This window comes from Erythrolamprus reginae, chromosome 1 (genome assembly GCF_031021105.1).
Source record: "Erythrolamprus reginae isolate rEryReg1 chromosome 1, rEryReg1.hap1, whole genome shotgun sequence".
Taxonomy (NCBI): domain Eukaryota; kingdom Metazoa; phylum Chordata; class Lepidosauria; order Squamata; family Dipsadidae; genus Erythrolamprus; species Erythrolamprus reginae.
The window spans coordinates 125,357,744-125,375,027 of record NC_091950.1 but is presented as its reverse complement, the minus strand read 5'-3'; the positions used below and the strand labels follow the sequence as shown (position 1 = coordinate 125,375,027).

Below are 17,284 nucleotides of genomic sequence, written 5' to 3'. Positions count from 1 at the left end.
TTTAGTTTTATTTCAAGTGACTCCAACTTAAAGCCTATTTTCTGAGAACTAACTGAAGATCAAATGTAGTAAATTAAAGGACATGCATACATACATACATACATACATACATACATACATACATACATACATACATACATACATACATACATACAGTTGTCCAGGAGCTAGAGTTTATATGAGCGTAGGTTCAGTATTAACTTGATTTCCTATGTGGGGCTAAGAAGAGAACACTGCAGTGTGATCAGCAGCTCATATGTTGTTTTAAAGTGCCCCCCCCAAAAAAGCAGATTATTCTGGCAGAGAAGATGAGTTTCTCTATACTGTTTGCTATCAGTATCCAAAAAATATGGATTCATGCTGCTGCCCACATACAAATACCTTGCTCAGCTAAGATATATTCAAAAGCAGGGAGAATCTCATGCTTCCCTCAGTAGCAGCTGTTCTGGCAATGATGAGTAGCTTCTTCATCAAATGTCTTTTTGTCACTGAAATATAATTCAGAACATCTTTGTCCATATGATGGCAGGATCCATATAATTATAGAAGTCTGTATCCTATATGGAATTGCCTTTGGGTCCCTGTGTAGTATCTGGCAATTTTTTTTACATTCCAGATAAAGATGCATTGATAAAGCGATAATGTTGATACAGTTGGAAAACTTTGGCTTTCATAAATCTCTGCCTATTGTTACAGGTAAATTATGAAAATTTATTTATTTTATTTATTCATTTGTCCAATACACAAATACATAGGAAGAAAAATAGACATGTATGATATATGAAAGAAAGAAAATATATATGATAAGTGAGAGAAAGGAAAGACAATTGGACAGGGGACAAAAGGCACACCAGTGCACTTATGTACGCCCCTTACTGGCCTCTTAGGAACCTGGAGAGGTCAATTGTGGAGAGTCTAAGGGAGAAATGTTGGGGGTTAGGGGTTGACACAATTGAGTCCGGCAATGAGTTCCATGCTTCGTTAACTCGATTGTTGAAATAATATTTTTTACATTCAAGTTTGGAGCGGTTCGTATTAAGTTTGAATCTGTTGCGTGCTCTTGTGTTGTTATGGGTGAAGCTGAAGTAGTCATTGACCGGTAGGACGTTGCAGCATATGATCTTATGGGCAATACTCAAATCGTGTTTTAGTTCTAGGCTTTCTAGGCCCAGGATTGTTAGTCTATTTTCGTAGGATATTCTGTTTCGAGTGGAGGAGTGAAGGGCTCTTCTGGGGAAATAGCTTTGGACATTTTCAAGGGTGTTGATGTCTGAGATGTGGTATGGGTTCCAGACAGATGAGGATGGGTCTGGCAAAAGTTTTGTAGGCTCTTCTGAGTAGTGTGAGATTGCCTGAGCAGAAGCTGCGTAGTTCCTAATGTGATCTGGAGTCTATTTCAGTAGCCCCTGAAAACGACAGAAGCCAAAAGAAAAGCAGTAGCACTTTAGATGTGTCTCTGTAGAATCCTGCAAATTAGTTCCATTGTGATAAAAGCATTACTTCAGTTGGGAAAATTTCCTCATGAAGGCACCCCCTCCGAAGAACAAATTATTCTTGCTCAGACACATTGCATTCTGTTTTTCAACTTACATAACATTCCGGCTCTTATGTTAAATAACACTCCTCAAATTCCACATGTCAGAATCATACATAAGACCATGTACAATTCCAACTCTCTGAATTGAGATTTTAAAGTGGGGGCAATTAAATGGCACGTCACTGTAATGAAAATCTGTTTCCATGTTGTTATTTGTAGAGAGGTGTTTTTTTTTTAATCCATATTGCCAATTCTCTTCTCTTCCTTTTAAGGCTATCATCACATCACAGTTGCTTCAGGCTGAGCTAACTATTAATGGTCCTGTGACAACTGCCTGTTGAGCCTGATTAGTAATTCCGAGTATTGTAAAGGACTAAATGCTCAGTAAAAAGTATAGCAGTTTCATTTTTCTTTCCAGTGTTAAATGTAGGAAATAATAATTGGAAAACAAAAGGCAAGATACCTGATACCTTCTAAAGTACAGCTGACTATAAGATCATCATTCTAAGGATAATTAGAAACAATATTTATTTATTCTTATTTTATATGGTCACCCAATTCAAGCCCTTCATGGCACCGGACCAGATTATCTCAGGGACTGCCTTCTGCTGCACGAATCCCAGCGACCAGTTAGGTCCCACAGAGTGGGCCTTCTCCGGGTCCCGTCAACTAAACAATGTCGTTTGGCAGGACCCAGGGGAAGAACCTTCTCTGTGGTGGCACTGGCCCTTTGGAATCAACTCCCCCCAGAGATTAGAATTGCCCCCACCCTCCTCGCCTTTCGTAAACTTCTTAAAACCCACCTCTGCCATCAGGCATGGGGCAACTGAGATATTCTTTCCCCCTAGGCCTTTACAATTTACGCATGGTATGTCTGTATGTATGTTTGGTTTTTATAATAAGGTTTTTTTAAGTTATTTTAGTATTGGATTGGATTGTTACATGCTGTTTTTATCATTGTTGTTAGCCGCCCCAAGTCTACGGAGAAGGGCGGCATACAAATCCAATAAACAAACAAACAAATAAACTAACTCAGTGATTCTAGGTGGCACAACATGACTCTACGGAAAGGGGCGGCATACAAATCTAATAGATAGATAGATAGATAGATAGATAGATAGATAGATAGATAGATAGATAGATAGATAGATAGGCAGCACAATAGTATTCTACTTTGATTTGACTAGTGGGCCAGAATATTAGCTTCTTATAGCTTTTAGTTTGTAGTTTGCGCTAGGTTAACACTCTTTAGTTTGGGCATTTATGAGAATATGAATTGTAAAATTATACCACTTGCAATGAATAGTCTCATTACTTGAAAGTAGTAATTGGTGCAGTATTCTAATGTTTGCAGAGGTACAAATGTATTTGTATGTATACAAATAATCTGTTTCTTACTTTCTCAGTTTACACCAGTCCTTTCAATATTTTTACTGATAAATAGGGCAACGGGGTCTCATCAGACTGTGAATTGAGAATACTCTAGTTGGGCTTCTGAAACCCTCTTCTCTCTCCCTCTCTGAACTTTATGGGAGACATCCAAACACAGGGATGCACCTAAACTAATTTAGAGCCGGGGTGGTGCAGTGGTTAGAGTGCAGCACTGCAGGCTACTTCCACTAACTGCTAGCTGTAGTTCAGAACATCTTTTGCAGATGTAATGCAGAACATCTTTTTCTCACCTTTTTACATTAAAAAAAACCCCTTTTAATTGTAAACACAGAAAGCTGTAATTCCACAAACACAAGTATTTACACTGTTTTTATTTTCAAGAATTATTCCGGACTCCATATGAATTGTGGAGCGTCTGTTTAGTACCTTTTCAGACTAGCAATTTTTATTAACAAGCATAAGGTGTCATAAAATGTAGTTTACTTTATCAGCCATTGTGTTTGTCAATATTTTCTGAGATAGTGTGAAACCTTCTGATGCATTTGAGCTCAGCAGTCTCTCACTCTATAATGCTGGCACAGTTCCTTTGTTCCTAACCTTGAGATTAAAGTGCTCTGCTAGTATTTTGTCCTTGTTTTGAATCAGATTTATGTCCTTTAATTCTTTGACACAATTCTGGGCTGTTTGACCAATGCAGAATCCATAAGGGCACTGCTGGACGTTTATGCCATACAATATATTACATTAGAGGATGAATATGTGAAGATATCTCTAATCTTGTATGTGAAGTTATTGGGCCCTGTGATGGTGCTCTTGGTATAAAAATGGGGCAAAAGAGACATCTGGGTTTCTTGCAGATTTGCAAGGAAGACAAAAGAACACCATTGGTTGTCACCTACAACCAACAGCTCACATCACTCAAATGCATTATTAATAAGTCACACTGGACTATGACATTGCACTTTCTCAGGCATTGAGTGACAGGTCCATAGTTGCATGCAGACAGGAATGTTCTCGATATTAGTGGTTTGTGTCTGGTTGCATCCCTATGACAGCATTTATTTGGCAATTGAGCCAAAGCTGCATTTGTAGCTTTTATTCATCTAGAGCAGTCATGACAAATGTTTTCATCATAGGTTCACGCAAGAATTGGGGCCCTGCTGTGGAAAAGCGGAACTTCTGAGTTCTAGTGTGCATGTGCATCCGATGATCAGCTAGCTGGTATGCATGTGCACACTGGGTTTTGGCCCTGCTGTGTGCACAAATGACAGCTTATTGTCACCTGCCATAATGCATGCCATAAACCCAGAAGATCAACAGTCAAGGCTGCCTGTGCGGGGTGACATAGCTTTATGTGCCACTTTGGGCATGCGTGCCATAGGTTCGCCATCATGAATCTAGAGCAGTGGCTCCCAATCTTTTTTTGGGCATGCCCCACCTAAGCATCTCTAAAATCCTGAGGCCTCCCCACCCCATGACATATAATTCTTATTATTCAAAAAGTGAACTACTGATGCGGAGAAAGCCTAAAAGGCCATTAACTAGGTTTAATGAAGGTTCCAATTGCCCCCATTAAAAATGAAATTGCCCCCCTGTGGGGCGTGGGTACCACGCTGGGAACCAGGGACCTAGAGGCAACAAAACAGGAAATTGATAAACGTATTGATCAAGTTGATAAATTGAAATTGATAAACGTATTGAATGGGTCCAAAGATGGGCTACAAGAATGGTGGAAGGTTTTAAGCATAAAACGTATCAGGAAAGACTTAATGAACTCAATCTGTATAGTCTGGAGGACAGAAGGGAAAGGGGGGGGATATGATCGAAACATTTAAATATGTCAAAGGGTTAAATAAGGTTCAGGGGGGAAGTGTTTTTAATAGGAAAGTGAACACAAGAACAAGGGGGCACAATCTGAAGTTAGTTGGGGGAAAGATCAAAAGCAACATGAGAAAATATTATTTTACTGAAAGAGTAGTAGATCCTTGGAACAAACTTCCAGCAGAGATGGTTGGTAAATCCACAGTAACTGAATTTAAACATGCCTGGGATAAACATATATCCATCCTAAGATAAAAAACAAAAAATAGTATAAGGGCAGACTAGATGGATCATGAGATCTTTTTCTGCCGTCAGTTTTCTATGTTTCTAAGTAGCAACTTTTATTTTTATTTTGAGTTTACAATGGTTATGTGCAGACTATTGGGATATACCTGCACATCACTTTAGTTTTGGTTGCAAAGAACTACGAACAAGCCACATTTTGGGAATATTGGGTGAAGCTAGCTAACTAGTGCAAAACAAAAGATGGATTATTTATTCATGTGTCGTTATTTTGTTAAATATTGTTAATATAAATGTTGGTGAGGCAATCCATTAAATTAATGCAGGGACACCATTCATAAGCTAATTAACCTGAAATAAACCTCTTGTAAGATGACTGCTTTGTAATAAAATGTTTACATTTTTGCTGGTACTGGTTATTAAATAACCAGTGCGTGTTATCATTTTTAGTATTGATATGGGAATGTTTAACCTAATGAATAGCTGATTTAAAACGTCTTTTATTGCCCTTTGAATTGTTTAATAATCTTCTTTACAGTATTTTCTTTGAAGTTTTTATTATTTCAAGTTTTAATTGTTTTTCTTTGTGTATTGCTTCATTTATTCACTGGCCTTTTTTTTTTTTACATCCATGGGGATCTTATATAATTCATTATTTTAAGTGTTTGGTATCGCTCTGTTCTTTGGTGACTCTCTTGAGAAGACTCAGAGAGCCTGAAGGAAGAGCTCCGTATAGTTTCAAAATCCTTATATTGCTTTGTCCTGAATAATCGGGAAAATTCAGTTTCTTCTTCTCAACCTAATTTGTTAGGCATACATGGAGCCAAGACAAGACTGGTAATTCAGGAAGTGACTGCCACTGATCAGCTGGAGCTTCATTTCTGCTGGCTACTGGCTGCTGTCCACCCCTGGATGCATGATTTCTATGCATGGCTTCTGCCACATGGCAAGGTTCAACTGACTGGCCTTTCGGGGCGTGCTCTCCTCCCCCTCTGCTCTCCGGGGCAATGACTAGTTCTCTCTGCACTGGTGGGAGAATGTCTTGTTCTATCTATCTATCTATCTATCTATCTATCTATCTATCTATCTATCTATCTATCTGTCATCTGTCTACCCATCCATCCATCCATCCATCCACTCATCTACCTACCTACCTACCATCTACCTACTTACCTACTTACCTACCTACCTATTATTTATTTATTTCTATGCCGCCTGGATCCTGAGACTCAGGAGATTTATTTATTTATTTAGCAGCTGTGAGACACTGCTTTCCTCTAAATCACATATGCAAAGCGCTGTGACTGGGAGGAATAGCATTCAACATGGCTGCTGCTTCTCTATGCCACAGTGCTTTCTGGATGGTACTTAGAGTAAAGTGGTGGCTAATAGCTGCTAAATTGCACAAGGCACTCTCCCAGCAAGAGCAGCAGTGGATAGAAGCAGGTGCTGACCCAGAGAGCACATGGAGCATCTCCACAAGTGACCAAGGCTTGGCAAGGGACAGAAGAAGAGGCTGCAAGATCTCTGCTGCAGTGCTTTCTGGATGGGACTTCTTACAAAGAGCTTTGGCCCTCTTGTGCCCCTGTCCCCACAGCCCTTTGGCCTAGTGCTTAAGCCCTGGGGGGTGTAGGCCAAGGAGGTGAGTGGCAGCAGGGGGGTGGAGGTCTGAAGCAAGGTTGGAATGGGGCAATGGCAAGTTCTCTAACCCAGCCAAGGCAAACAGCAAGCAGGCGGAAGTTCTGGAGCAAGGAGATGGGGAATGGTGCATCCCTGGTGGCATGCTTACCTTTGGTGAACAGAGCAGATGAGACGCAGAGGCGAAGCATGGAGATTAGCTGGGCTGCATGGTGAAGGCAAGATATATAGGGTGGGATGGGTGGGCAGGTGGCCGGGGCAACTGAGCAGGCAGGGTGAGCAGTGACCTGGAAGGCAGGGCAAGTGGCAAGCTGGAAAGTGGGCAGGTGGGGGCAGGGCCAGCCAGAGATGATATTTGCCGATTTCCAAACTATTCAAAATTTCTGCTACCAGTTCGCTCGAACCAGCTGAATACCACCTCTGCTTTACACCATATTCCCAGTGCTTTGTGATATAGGCAGACTGACAAAAAGGAATCGATCCATTGCTAAGAAAATGAATGAAACTGTAAATGGAAGCATTGAATTATGTCCATTTTTAAATAAATTTATATAAATGCTTTATAATGCCTTGGTAAAGCCACACCTGGAATACTGCTTCCCATTTTGGTCACTATAAGGTAGAAAAGATGTTGAGACTCTAGAAAGAATGCAGAGAAGAGTAATAAAGATGATCGGGGGACTGGAGGCTAAAATATATAAACAATGGCTGCTGGAATTGGGTATGCCTAGTTTAATGTAAAGAAGGACTAGGGGTGACATGATAGCAGTGATCCGATATCTCAGGGGTTTCCCAAAAGAACAGGGAGTCAAGCTATTCTGCAAAGCAACTGAAGGCAGGATAAGAAGCAATTAGTGGAAACCAATCAACCAAGAGAAGCAATCTAGAACTAAGGAAAAACTTAGACAGGACAGCTAGCCATTGGAACAATTTGCCTCCAGAAGTTGTGAATGCTGCAACACTGGATATATTAAAGAAGAGATTGGATAACCATTTGTCTCAAATGGCATAGGGCTTCCTGCCTAAGCAGGGGGTTGGACTAGAAGACTTCCAAGGTCCCTTCCAACTCTGTTGTTCTATATTTATGTGAGAATGGCCATTTGGCCTAGAGGGAGAAATGTTTTTCGGTCCTGCAAGTACACCTTGTCCTCATAACAGAAATTGCAATGAATCTATACAAGAAAATCTTCCTGGGATAATTTTAGAATCATTTTGGATACCTAATGGATCTCTATTAATGAATAACAGGTAAACATTTTATTCATCACTTTAAGAGGATTTTTTTTTTAATGATTGCATGGTTTATACATTTCGGGAAAAAGATGTATACACTTTTACACAGTATTTCGGGGTCATGAATGTCTACTTTATAGCATTCTGCCTGAGTTTTATATATGTGCCAAGTTAGTTTTTCATCTTGATTGTAGCCATTTATACCCAGACTCTGATATCTTGGGGCTATATCAAGAATCTAAGGCCTGTGCCACAAGATCAAGTTACTTGCTTTTGGTTACAGTTCTAGTGTTTATGTATGATTTCTAAAGATATCTTTGTATTAGGTTATCAGATAATAGCCTTTTTTATGGAACAACTTCTTCCTCTGCACAATCAGTGACAAAAGATCAAGTATAAATGTTTGACCTTTGTTATTCAGTTGCTATTGTTTATAGCTTCATGCACTTTGTGTAGCCTATAAAATATGGCATTGGAGCTGTGGCAATCTGGGGTTTTTTTAAGTTTACAAAAGGAAGGCTCCTGCCTAGTAAATATATAAAAATAAAAATAGAGGAAGATCTGTAGCTAGAAATAACATGTCTTTAGGTGCTTTTTAAACATTTGTCAGGTCTCCCAAAGATATTTGCCTTTATTGTTTACATTAGATTTTATGCAGAGTTTAATACAAAGGAGAAAATGATATAGTGGAGTAAGAGCAGTAGACGAGAAAGAAAAAAGCATCATGAATTTCACCATGAAAATTTGAAAAAGAAAAAACAATTACAATAACTGCAGAATATTGTAAGTGATAACACATAAATGGCAGTACAGCGAACAGTTATAATAAGATCTTTCTCCCCTGATTCTTGGTGAGTGCCTGGAGAATTCCCTGCAGATTTCTTGGCAAAACTTTTTAAAAGTGATAATTGTGGCCATTGCCTCCTTTCTAGAGTGGAGAGAAAGTGATGAGCCCAAGGTCTCCCAGTTAGCTTTGTGCCTAATGCGGGACTAGAACTTACAATCTCCTGGTTTCTAGTCTGATGCCTTAACCACTACGCTGAACCAACTTTCCAATGACTTTATTACCAGGACTTTAAAGGTGACCAAGATCAAACCAAGTCCCTTTTCATCCATTTGGGGAAGTGATTGTTTCTGAGGCCTTGCCACATCATCCCATGTCAAGATACTTTACAGCACAGCTGTGTTGTCACAATCTGTTTATTCCCATGATTCATATGGAGAATGCACAGTACAGTACATTAGTCTTGTTCCTCTTAATGGAAGAAAAGGTTTTTGCATGTAGGAAAGCTACATGCATAGATATAAACTTCAATTTTGCAGAGGTATAAAAAAAATGAAGTGGTCTCACCAGGCCTTTTTCTAAAACAAAGTGCAACATCATGCCAATCATATGTCAAACATATAGTTACAATCAGAAGTATTCACAAACTCCAAGATTCCATTCAGAGCCAAATTGGGCATCAAAAATCAACTCAATCTCAGATTGATTTTGAAGCTATCCAGGGAGATAATGGGAAGTAACTCTATTTAGCTTTGAACAACTAACAGAACCCAAATGCATAGGTCAGTTTGATGGGGGTTTGTCTAAATATGTTATTTTTATACATAGTTTCTCTACATAGTCAGTTTCCTATTATAGAGGCAGACATTTTGCCAAAACTGAAGTTCACTATGAAATTTTAGAGGTACAGTAGTTATAAGTTTATTGATTTCCCAGTAGCTGTTAATTGCTTGTATTGCATTTTGAAGCAGTGATGTGTTATCAGGCTGAAAGGCCATGATCTATTTTTTTTTTGTTCTGAATATCGCCTTTGTTCTAGTATTGCCAGCAACTGTAGTTGGCATCTTCGGAGACAGAATGAGTTGCTTTGAGGTATATCTCACAAATAACTGAATTACCCTAATTGGACTCTTGTATTTGAACCTGATCTCTGATTGGTCCATGTCAAAAATCCAAGAAAGCTGGTTCCTGATTGATACCTGAGTATTCCGTTTTTATAATATTTTTTTAAAAAACATTACAATTAAAAATATTAAAACTAATACAAACTAAAATAATAAAAAGAAAAAATGCAGAAAATAAAAAATAGAAATAGAAAAGAATATATATATATATTCCATATTTACAGCAGCACGAAGCTTAAAACTTCTGCCTGATGATGGTGAATGTGATTTCACCGAAACGTCGCATAGACATGCAAAATATTACACAGGGCAAAACCCGAACTCAGAACAATCTACACACACACACACACACATATATATATGTCTGTTTGTCTGTCTGTCTGTCTGTCTGTCTGTCTGTCTGTCTGTATGTATGTATGTATGTATCAAATGTTTTTTTTTTCTTTAGCTGAAACAAAAAAACATTTGATACATACAGAATATAGTTGTCGGCTGTGAATAAATTAACTGCCTTGAAATGGTCCTGGGTTGGGCCTAGAGGCAAAAAGGAGCTGTGACGTTCCTTCAATATACCAGGGTGATCCGACATAAAACACACACACACACACACACACACACACACATATATATATATATCTCACAAATACAAACAATTTTAGTAACTTATCACCTTCTCTAAAAATACTATAAATCATATCTTCTTCCTATATCTCATGTCCTAGTTATAAAGAAATATCTGAAATTCTTGTCCTTCAGTTCCAATCAGAGAAATTCTATTAAAGGCTATTAGAAACAATATATCTATTTTAACTTGATCAAATAAACTAACTTTATATTTCTTTTATTTTAAGTATTGATTTCTTTTCATTTTTTTCTGTGTCTCTTTTCACAAAATTCTTCACATTTTTAATATGTTTCTTGTAAATCCAATATAGGAAAGTTATGCAGATCATTCTTTTGGTTTGTTATTAATATATCCCTTTTAATTATTAAAATTATAAATATATATATATATCTCCACCTATCCATCCATCCATCTTCAATGTATCATTCTTATAGCCCGTGCTTTTTAAATCCAGTTTCAGATCAGTGTCAGTCTTGTTCAGAAAAACCTGTTCTTATTCCCAAACCTTTTAAACAAAGTTTATCTATAATGGCAGATATTCTTCAAATTAATTTCTGCACCCTTTTATCACAAATTATCAATTAATATGTCCAATGTTAAACATTTCATTTAATTTTTGATCGTAATCTATAGTTCCCTTTGTAATCTATCGTGTCTACCCTATCATATTTTTTAAAGAATTCAAAATAACATTTCATTTTCCCATGGAAAGAATTCTTATAATTAATTTTGAAATATTATTACAAATCCATCTGTATCCACAGTACATCTGTAATTTTACAACATCAGTGTTGTAATCACACTTCTTTAATTAATATCCCAAAAGATAATTGTTTAAAGTCCTTAAACCTGATTTCCCCCCCATTAAGAATGAAAAGTAACAGATCCAGTTCTAAAACGCTTGTTGCTTCAAAGATTCCTAATAGCTGAAAAACAATTAAAAAGCAATTTCTGAAAGTGATTAGAATAGGAAATATGTAAACCCAGTGTCCTTCCTAAAGCACTCACTGTGGTTTGAGCAAGACTGCTATTTCTTCTTCTCCCAGTGCTCAAAAACTGATGTCTTGTGATCTTCTGAAGAGCAATTTCTAGAACAGTGGTAGGTTTCAAATTTTTTTACTACCAGGTCTGTGGACATGGATTGGTGGGTGGGCATGGCTTCGTTGTCATGTGATGGTAGCCATGGCTTGGTGGGCGGCTAGGGGAAGGATATTGTAAAATCTCCATTCACACCCCACTCCAGAATACAGCAAAATCTCCATTCCCTCCCCACCTCAGGGGAAGGTTACTGCAAAATTCCCATTTCCTCCAGATCAGCTGGGACTTGAGAAGCAGAGGATAGATGGGGGCAGGGACAGTCAGAAGTGATATTTACTGGTTCTCTGAACTACTCAAAATTTCTGCTACCAGTTCTCCGGGACTGGTTAGAACCTGCTGAAACCCACCTGTGCTCTAGATCTCTTGTGGACAATCTCAAATTTCCCGTTACCTAGAGAGGAATCATCAAGAGTCAGCCAACTTTCTGGCTCTTCATTCTCCTTTAGTTGTTGCTTTGTGTTCTCAGTTTGCCATCTCTTCCCTGAAAGTCCCTGGTTGGTGCTTTCTGAAGAAATTCCATCAGCATTGGTTCCTGTTGAGTCTGTCTTGATGTCAGGCTGGTTATTGGTTCCTTTGTATAGGTGGATCTTTTATTGGTTTACATTGGAAAATTCCACATGAGTTGGTTCCTAATTGGATTGTTTGTGAACCAGGACACCGCTAGATGTTCTTTCTGGTGAGGCTGTTTTAATCTCGGCATGGCTCCTTTCTGTTGAAGTTACTGGAATGTGGATAGATTGTGATGATCGTTCTTTATAATTGCACAGGGTAGTTTGATGTGGCTGCTAGTATCCACATATATGTGACTTCAAATTGGACCCTATGTCCAATAGAAAGCAGAGTATGTCCCACTACTGCTGATTTTTCAGATCGTCCTAGATGGCAATGCCTTGTGTTCTTTGAGAATTAATACTGTATTTTATGGTTCCAATATATACCTATGCAGAATTGTAAGGGATGCAATACACTTCTGAACTAATAAAAATTAAGTACTAGTTATCATTTCAGAAGCTGGGCACTTTAATGTAATTTTTTAGGCACTGAAACATAGAAATAACAATGCAATTAATACAGTTCTGTAAGAGTTTGAATTATCATATGGTTACCCAGAAATCTCATTCTCAAAAACTTGAAAGATCTTGCCCATTTAAAATATTACTTTAAAAAAAAAACAATTAAAAATATTTAAATTGGAGCTGTCAGGGATGGCATCTGGGCTGAGTTGTAATTTTTGGGCATGTTGATGTCATTGAACACTGGTTTAAAGTTTAAAGCACTTGTACACTCAATGAGTTCTTTAGAAATTACAATCATTATGACCCAAAAATTAATAAAATAGTGACTAAGAAACCAGAACAGAAACAACTTTATTTCCGATTCTCAATCTGTGTATTTATTTAATTTATTTTATTTATTTATTATTTGGATTTGTATGCCGCCCCTCTCCGAAGACTCACAGTTTAATTCCTTAGTAATGCTTCTTTCTCACTGTGTAGCATACTCACCATGGGCTACAGAGTTGCTAATTAATGTACATGTGAGATTCAGATGGTCCTGCAGCAGCCCTACACTGATTATTTTCTAAATTAATCACCTGGCCTAAGTAATGGAAATAAATCTCAGGTATCCTTTTGTTTTATGCTCCTCTATTTAAAGAAACTTCATTGTAAAAATGAGTCGTTCTTTTCTGCAAATCTGGTTAGTGCATCTCTTAATGGCCAACTTGTAAAAGTCTATAGAAAAATTGACATGCGTCTGCAGTTAATTACAAAAAACAAACATTGACTCTATACTGGTCTATTTGTGTGAATTGCAAAACGCCTCACAAAGCCTCTTTGTGTGAGGCCATTAAAAACAGTGAAAATCCATTATGCCTCCAAAATAATAATCTGAAAGTTTCATTCATTACTCTACTTGAGGGTACAATATTTTTCTAATGGAAGGTGAGTGGGAATATGAGAGCCAGGAAGATTTATCAGAAAAATAAAACAAAACAGAGCCCACATTTCAGATTGTGTCCATTTTCAAAGATAAACTAACACCCCAACTCACTGAATATCCCCCCCCTGCACTAGCTGGATGAGTGTTATGTTTGTTATGTAGATTATGAGAATAAGTGTGGCTAGACTGGAAAGTTGAAAAACATCCACTAACCTGCATCGTCTCATTTATCTCCAGGTCTGTAAGGTCTTTCTTTGTTTTACTTCCAAACAAGTGGAAAAAAGAAAGACAGAAAAATGATTGACTGATGAATAAAATATTTAGGACAAGGATTTTGCATTGAAATCCACTATTTCTCCCAACAGACCTGTAAAACTATAGCAGGAAGACTTACCTACCTAGGATCACATGCAATTCTCAAGGTGTGTACTTCATATTAAACTTTGAATTAGTATACTTTTATAACATATCTAAGAATTAAATCCTTACAAATGTGATCTTTTATGGCACTGGTCTCCAACCTTTCTGGGTTGGAGGATTGGTGGCGGGTGGATGGAGTGAGGGGAGAGGGGATGGTTGGACACGCAGCTCCACTTGCACAGCCTGGTTCTGGACACCCATGATTCAGTAACAGGCCATGACCCAGAGTTTGGGGAATCCCTGTTTTATGGGAAAGGTTTATACTTCCTAATTTATTTATTTATTTATTTATTTATTTATTTATTTATTTATTTATTTATTTATTTATTTATTTATTTATTTATTTATTTATTTATTAATTTATTTATTTATTTATTTATTTATTTATTTATTTATTTATTTATTTATTTATTTACTTATTTACTTACTTACTTACTTACTTACTTACTTACTTACTTACTTACTTACTTACTTACTTACTTACTTATTTGTATGCCGCCCCTCTCTGTGGACTCGGGGCAGCTAACAACAGTGACAAAAAACAGAATGTAAAAATCCAATACTACAACAGCTAAAAACCCTTGTTATAAAACCAAACATACATACAAACATGCCATGCATCAATTGTAGAAGCCTAGGGGGAAAGATTATCTTAATTCCCCCATGCATGACGGCAGAGGTGGGTTTTGAGGAGCTTACGAAAGGCAAGGAGGGTAGGGGCTATTCTAATCTCTGGGGGGAGTTGGTTCCAGAGGGTCGGGGCCGCCACAGAGAAGGCTCTTCCCCTGGGCTCCGCCAACCGACATTGTTTAGTTGACGGGACCTGGAGAAGGCCCACTCTGTGGGACCTAACTGGTTGCTGGGATTCGTGTGGCAGAAGGCGGTCCCTGAGATAATCTGGCCCGGTGACATGAAGGGCTTTATAGGTCATAACCAACACTTTGAATTGTGACCGGAAACTGATCGGCAACCAGTGCAGACTGCGGAGTGTTGGTGTGATATGGGCATATTTAGGGAAGCCCATGATTGCTCTCGCAGCTGCATTCTGCACGATCTGAAGTTTCCGAACACTTTTCAAAGGTAGCTCCATGTAGAGAGAGTTACAGTAGTCGAGCCTCGAGGTGATGAGGGCATGAGTGACTGTGAGAAGTGACTCCCGGTCCAAATAGACTTAATTAAAACTTTGTAACATACCTCATTTTATGAACAGTCCAATTTACAGATGATATAGTTCTGGTTTTAGTGATCGGAAATGATTTTGGAATGGTTACAATATACTTTAAATGTTTAAATGGTTACAATATACTTTGTTTTCTGAGGGAAAAAAAATTATCCCCATCTTTTTTCTTTATTATAATGAAGTGCTGGATTTTATACCCACTTCAAGATTGAATAAAAACTATTTGCAAGTGTCCCTTAGATAGTTACAAGAATTTGAGATAAACAAAATTATCACAGGATATTATTATATCAGGAAATCAAAGAGTGGGAAGCAAAGTATAGGAGTACAAGATAAATTCCTGAAATGTTTATATATAGTATTTGAATTATATTTAAAAATTTTGATACAGAAGTATACTGTACAAGTAGCCCTTGAGTTATAACTTCTCCCTTAGTCACCACTTGAAGTTATGCTGGACCTTTCTAGGGCTACCTATGATTTGGATTTAAATTTCCAATGACCAGATCCTTGCATGATCACATGGTTGCCTTGTGCTTGGCAACCAGCTCACAATTACAGCCATTTGCAGTGTTCTGTGGTCAAATGACCCTTATTTACAATTTCTTTTGCCAGAAACTGGTGTTTGCTTCCAATTTCAAGCAAAAAGTGCCCATTCCACCTAATGGATTTGCTTAACAATTGTGGTATTCACTTAACAACCACGGTGTTCAGTTTATGATTGCTATATCTGCTTAATGACCGCCCCAAAAATAATAGTAAAATTGAGCTCAGTCACATGGTGACCTACTTATTAACTGCTATGACTTTTGAGTGTAATTCCAGGCTCAATTATCATAAGTCAAGGTCTACCTATAATAGTATGTAAGCAAAAATACAGTACATCTATCTTCTGCATAATCATTATAATAATAATTAATAATAATAATAATAATAATAATAATAATAATTATTATTATTATTATTATTATTAATAATAATTATAACAACAATAATTTGCCAAATAAGTTCACTGTAGACTTAAAGACCTCTTCATTGAAAATTATAGACCATACCATATTGATATATTACAAGGTTAATAAAATTATCAGTTAATACTGTTATCAAATCCAATTTTCCATAATCAAAACTGATACCAGATAATTTAGAATTTTATAACAGAATCCCTGTTCTGTCCTCTTGTACTTTAGTGTGGGAGATCCTGATCAGACCTGCAGTGTATGGTTAACTGAAGCACTCCTTCCCAACCTTCCTAATGCCGCAACCCTTTAATACAGTTCCTTATGTTGCAGTGAGCCCCCAACCATAAAATAATAAAATTATTAGGACACTCAGGGGTGGGTTGTAACTTTCCTCATTGCTGGTTTACTTCCTCCTGCGCTGTGTGGCTTTGCCTTGTGGCCGCTCATGCACTTTGCACATGTCTGCATGCGCAGTGCCAAATTTAAAAAAAAATGCAAAAAAAAAAGAGCCCAAAACAAGATGGTGATGTATGTGCAGTGCTTGAAATTTGGCTTCTGTGCATGCTCAGAAGTTACCAAGGTACTTTTTTTTTTTTGCAATAGTCTATTTGCATGTGGGCCGACCCATCCGGAGATGGATAGAGGAGCAGTGTCTTGCTTCCTAAGACCATTGAATATATGCATTTTCCAATGGTCTTAGGTGACCCCTGTAAAAGGGTTAGGACCCACGGGTTGAGAACCACTGTCTTAAAGGTTATCTTTAGATCTTCCTGCTCAATGCAGAAAAATCTAATAGGCTTAGATAAAGGTGGCTGGGGTGGCCTTGAAAAACAATTCACAGGTTAGGAATTAACCTTGAGTTTAGGTTAATGGTGGAAGAAAGAAAGAGCATGTATGTTTCTTGTTAAAACAATCCAAATGAGATTTGTAGGTACAGAAAATAGCCCTAGGATCCAGAGTGGATCAGTAATGTAAATAAGATTGATTCTTAAAAGCCAGTATTGCAATTTTAAACTGAAAACGGTAACTTGTAGATTGGTGGTTAAAGAAAATAATAAAATCACAGAATGAATGTGTTGATCAAATTTTTTTCAGCCAATAAATGGATATGCTGTCAACCACATTACAGTACCATTTGTTTAACCTTGTTTATAAAATAATAAATTACTGAAAGCAAACCTTGCCAAGACTCAAATGTTTGACATGTTTTTTTAAAGTCATCTCAAACGGTCCACCAAATAAACTAATTTTCACATGTTTCAGTTTAAAGAGGGATGACTTTACAA

The 17,284-nt window shown here is 37.5% G+C and overlaps 1 protein-coding gene across 26 annotated transcripts in view; it reads left to right on the top strand.

Annotated features, from left to right (window-relative positions):
* Positions 1-17,284, top strand: part of SOX6 (SRY-box transcription factor 6) — a 546,353-nt gene that overhangs the window by 174,550 nt on the left and 354,519 nt on the right. Inside the window, exon 2 of one of the 26 annotated variants that reach the window (XM_070764114.1) lies at positions 13,802-13,858. The exons of the other annotated variants lie outside the window; for them this stretch is intronic. Coding sequence (XP_070620215.1) covers positions 13,845-13,858 — 14 coding nt within the window. The 5' untranslated portion in view covers positions 13,802-13,844. The remainder of the gene's footprint in view (positions 1-13,801; positions 13,859-17,284) is intronic. 26 annotated transcript variants of the gene reach the window in all.